Source organism: Nanorana parkeri, unplaced genomic scaffold (assembly GCF_000935625.1).
Source record: "Nanorana parkeri isolate BGI_ZX_2015 unplaced genomic scaffold, ASM93562v1 scaffold1596, whole genome shotgun sequence".
In the NCBI taxonomy this organism is placed as follows: domain Eukaryota; kingdom Metazoa; phylum Chordata; class Amphibia; order Anura; family Dicroglossidae; genus Nanorana; species Nanorana parkeri.
The window spans coordinates 141,826-146,760 of record NW_017307864.1 but is presented as its reverse complement, the minus strand read 5'-3'; the positions used below and the strand labels follow the sequence as shown (position 1 = coordinate 146,760).

General features: G+C 42.2%; 1 protein-coding gene across 3 annotated transcripts in view; it reads right to left on the bottom strand.

The window, feature by feature from the left end:
• The window catches only part of NPRL3 (NPR3 like, GATOR1 complex subunit), a 66,900-nt gene that overhangs the window by 8,637 nt on the left and 53,328 nt on the right, over window positions 1–4,935 (bottom strand). For all 3 annotated transcript variants that reach the window (XM_018570780.1, XM_018570781.1, XM_018570782.1), the window contains one exon: window positions 4,394–4,523. In XM_018570780.1, the coding sequence (XP_018426282.1) occupies window positions 4,394–4,523 (130 nt within the window). The remainder of the gene's footprint in view (window positions 1–4,393; window positions 4,524–4,935) is intronic.

Genomic DNA, 4,935 nt, shown 5'->3' with positions numbered 1-4,935 from the left:
GCTAACTAAGACTTGTATCCCCCTAGTGGGGAAAATAGATGAGCACATGTCCAGACTCCAGAACAGTGTATTATTGTATAGTGTGGCACAGCTATATCCAATTCTGCATACCTGGCTTTATATTATAAAGTTCTTATAATATAAAGCCGGGTATGCAGAATTGGATATAGCTGTGCCACACTATACAGTGTTCTGGTCTGGAGTCTTGATATGTGCTCATCTATTTTCCCCACTATGGCGATACAAGCCTTAGTTAGCAATGGCATGATAAATATTAATTTCATGTTCATGTTCTTCATAATATTAAGAAACTGAGCTAAAATCATGATTTTGTATTGCTTTAGAAAAAAATGTGACCTGTCCCTTTAAGAAAAAGTATCGGTAATTGGTATCGGTGAGTACTTGAAAAAAAGTATCGGTGCATCCCTAGTAGGGAATAAAGAGGCCTATTTTAAATGCGATCATACACAGGATAATTATTTGTACAGTGTACACAATTATTACCAAATCTGTTCAAATGATTGAAAAACATCCTCACAGATGCTGGGCTGAAGAATCTTGTTGAAGGAAATTATAATGGGTTTTGGGTCAATTTTAGATCTATGCTTAAACGTTTTTAATCTGATATTGTATATCTATTTCTACTATTTTAATTATTTAAAATGGAGTGCATCCATTATCGGAAATCCCAAGAGCACTATGGGTTTTCTATAGGGCTGGTAATGATTAAAAATTTCCTGTTCGATTAAAAAAAAAAACGATCGCAGGGAAAGGTTTAATCTGCTCGATTGTGCAGATTAAACCTTTCCGGTAAAAAGTGTTTCTCTCCCGGCCAGGATGTGTACTCACCGGCCCAAGCAGCTCCATCGAGTAACGAAGGGAAGGGGGGGGAGTCCAGTGACGTCACGGACATCGACGTCACCTGACTCCTCCCCCTTCCCTTCGTTAGCCGACAGCCACTTGGGGAAGGGGGGAGTCGTCCGGTGACGTCACCGGATCTCCGACGGAGGACCCTTAAGCCGGCGGAGAGGTGAGTACGGATCAAAATAACTTTGATCGATCAAAATAATTAACGATTAATCAAGGCTCATTTTGCATACCGAGCATACTCCCACACCTCAAACTCTTGGAAGGCCAGTAAGTAAACACCTCAAACTCTATTAAGGTGGCCATACACTTTACAACCCTCGCAAGGCTTTTGTCTTGCGAGGGTTGTAAAGTACTTTAAAAAACGTACGATCTGCCCATCTTACCTTTCCAAGGGGCAGGCTTGCGATGACTGCAATGAGGGGCGGGCTTGCGATGACTGCAATGAGGGGCGGGCTTGCGATGACTGCAAACGGGCAGTGTGCGCGTGCGCACACCGGCCCGTTCGGCAGTTGTCGAACAAGCAGGCCACTAACCCGCCAAAAATCGTACGATTCCCGGCGGGTTTTCAAGCCTGCTTGTTCGATGGAAGTCAGTAGAAAGTAGAAACGGTCGCACGCCTTCCATACACTGCACGATTCTCGTACGAGAACCGTGCAGTGTATGGGCACCTTTAGAGGACAAGTGGGCACATGAAGCAAGGTTGATCTGCGCCTAGCAAACAACCCCCCACAGTGATTAGAGCAGCTATGCTAAAAGGTGTTAATCCTTTCAAATCTGTAGATGCTAGTATGCACTGCGCTGCAGATCACCTCTACAAATATGTGTTAACCAGGATTGGAAACTAAACCAAATGAAACAAACAAATATCCGTCTGAGAGGTGCTTTGATGTCAGTGCAAAATTGGGAACGAAACTCCTCTGAAGCAGCACATGAGTTTCAAGAACTTCCATTCTTCAAATACGACATTTTGACTGTGTTTGAAAGTCTTGTTGTTCTGCCAACATACTGGAGGATGGAGAGGGTGAACGGTGGAAGTGTTTAACATCAGAGAAGACTGAAGAGGCAGGTTAGGTGGATACCACACTACATGCTGTTCTGACCGTCTGAAAAAAAGCAGTCCTGCTTTCTGGTGAGTGCGGACTCTTATAAGATTTCACACACGTGGATTATTGACTTTGTTGGAAAAAGGATACACAGATTTGAGAAGATTTGTTTATTGGACACTTATTGATATATGATTCAATATATGATTGCTGCATAGTGCATCTTTTTTGTTGCACCTATTGATAAGGACACTAACCTTTTATGCATATATTTGATATATTTTGTTGGTTTATTTTGGTTTTCTTTCCAATCATGGTTAATACATATTTGTAGAGGTGATCTAAAGCACAGTGCATACTAGCATCGACAAGTGAGTACAGCCATAGGAGTGGTGCCAAAGAACTAATTGCTGTGCATTTGCTAAAAATTCAGCATTGTGTAACCATAATGGCCGCTGCTGATGCCAGTGTAAGTGTTGGCAGTGTCCATGAAACAAGATGGACACCATACAACCGTTTTAATAGAGATATGCCTAAAACTGCATGTTCATATCACCCAAACATGTATATCTGCACAGCAAGCAGATACCCTAACACTTGGAACCATAGAGAATGGCCAAGAGAATCCTATATGCTGACCATCTATTCCTCTTAAAAACGATTACCAAGGGATATATGCACTTAAAGGAAAATGAGAGTTCAATACTACTTTAACAATGAGTCCAGATTTAAGAAATATACATTTCTCAGCATAGTGTTTGTTTTGCATGTTTGCCCAACCTTTGCAGTAATCATGTTTTCAAAAAGCTGGTTCTAACTCTCCCAGGTCAGCTTCCATGTACTTCCTGACCAGTACAAGAACACACGACACAGACCAGTCTCCAGCAACTCTCTATATACTAGCTTGGGAGAATAGAGGACCAGGAGAGTGACTTGCCTTGCTGCGCCTTTTGTTTGTGAAGCCACACACGGCTTAGTAGCACACACAAGGGTGGCCCCATAGGACCCTGCAAGGGAAAGGAGCCACCCTAAAACCGGATATCAGGTGCTCAGGGGACTAAAACTTTTAAACATTAAGGAGCAGCATCCATTGTAAGTGATTTCATCAGCATTTGAAATAGCTATAAAACCTTTTGACTTTAATATTTGTTACAAGCATTTATATAGCGCCGACAATGTGCTCAGCACTTTACATGGTGCACATTCAAATCAGTCCCTGCCCTCAAGGAACATACAATCTAAGGTCCCTATCTCAGATGCATAGATACAGAGAGAGGAGCCAATTAACCTACCAGCATGTCTTTGGAGTGTGGGAGGAAACCGGAGTACCTGGAGGAAACCCACTCAACCACATGCAAACTCCTTGCAGATAGTGTCCTGACCAGGACTCCGAGTGCTGGAAGGCAGAAGTGCCGACCACAACCCCACTGGGCTGCCATCACTTTAATTAATGCCTGATCCAATCAAAACCAGCCAAATATAGCAGCATTCGACTCTCTGTCTGAGTGTACTCTGAAAGCAAACACTTAGGCATAGGTCCTCCTAAAATACATATTACCATGTGTGGGTGAATGAACTAGCCTGGATATGTAGCATTATCCCAGGGCAGTTTCCAAAAATAATAAAGCCTTTTTTAAAAATAAAAATGATGTTGGCCGTATCTTTTAGTAACTTTTTTTGTATCCTTTTAATCACTTTGTTTTTAAAATCAATGAACCCTAATTTTTCTGTTTTTCCCACATGTTAGTCATAGAAAAATAAGTGGAATCTGGGAAATAAGACCTTTTGCATGCGATTCCATGACCACCCAGCCACCCGCTCGGTTTCATGCACGATGGCCGGGCAGTCACGGATCGCACACCACTGCTGATCGCGCTGTCAGTGCCATTATTTTCTAATGACACCCCAGTCATGCCAGGCAGATTGCGCGTTTTTCTTGCTGCAACACCGCCCTGCCTGAGCGGATGCACACGATTGTAGTTGAAAACACTGCGCGTTTAGTCGCATGCAGATGGGGACAGTGGGGCTGGTTTTATTGAAAATTTTTTTATTTACTTTGTAAAAATTTTTCATTTGTTTTATTATTTTTCCTTAATCGTCCCCCGCCACGTCACGGCTCCACGCCCTCCGCTCCGTCCCCAGCGCTCCGTCCCCGCCCCCCACTCGCAGCGCCGCTCTCGGCGCTCATTTAAGAAAAAAAAAACCTTGTCCGTAGCAGGGCTAAAATAGTGACAAAACAACTTGCCCCGGGTAACTACATGTCCCGGGCGTCGGGCGATACGAATTCCACACCCCTGTATATATACACTTTCTCAATACGACGGATCAGACACTGGGCATCCAATGTCTCTGAACATTTTAACATAGCATTAAGCACTCAAACATGGTTTCACCTCAAATGAAGGCATATATTTATGCCTCTTAGTCATTACAGGTTAATAAGATTACCAAATATTTCAGTGAATGTAATTGAGATTTACCTCCTGTCCAGGTGGAGATAGGGGGTTTTTAAACTCTGCTAAAGAAACGGGCAATGAAAACTTAGCAAGAACTGAAGGAAGATCATGTCCTGGAAACTGGTGTAAAAACTGATCTGCCAATGGAGAATAACTAGAAGACAGGAAAATAGTAACAAGGTACACTCATTAACATGTGACATATAAACAAGCATAGCTTAACACAGCTCTTTTTAAACCCAAAGGCTTAATATATAACAAAACAAAAAAGTATAAATGGGTCCCTTTGCACATAGAGTAGCCCCCAAAATCATTCCATACTCAGTAAAAAACTTTTCTGGCTCATGTATAAAAACAGGAGGAACAATAAATTGAGTAGCTATCTGTATTGGAAACCATACGCTTCTTTATGTTTTGGTAATGTTTTATAACTGCAGCTAGAACAACAAAATTTGTGTGTCTTCCGTAAAATCCTGCTCTTTGAGTATATCACTGGGCACAGGGAGTTAAATTCTTTAACCATTGGGTTATTCAGTTACCTTCAGGGGATTGATTACATACCCCCT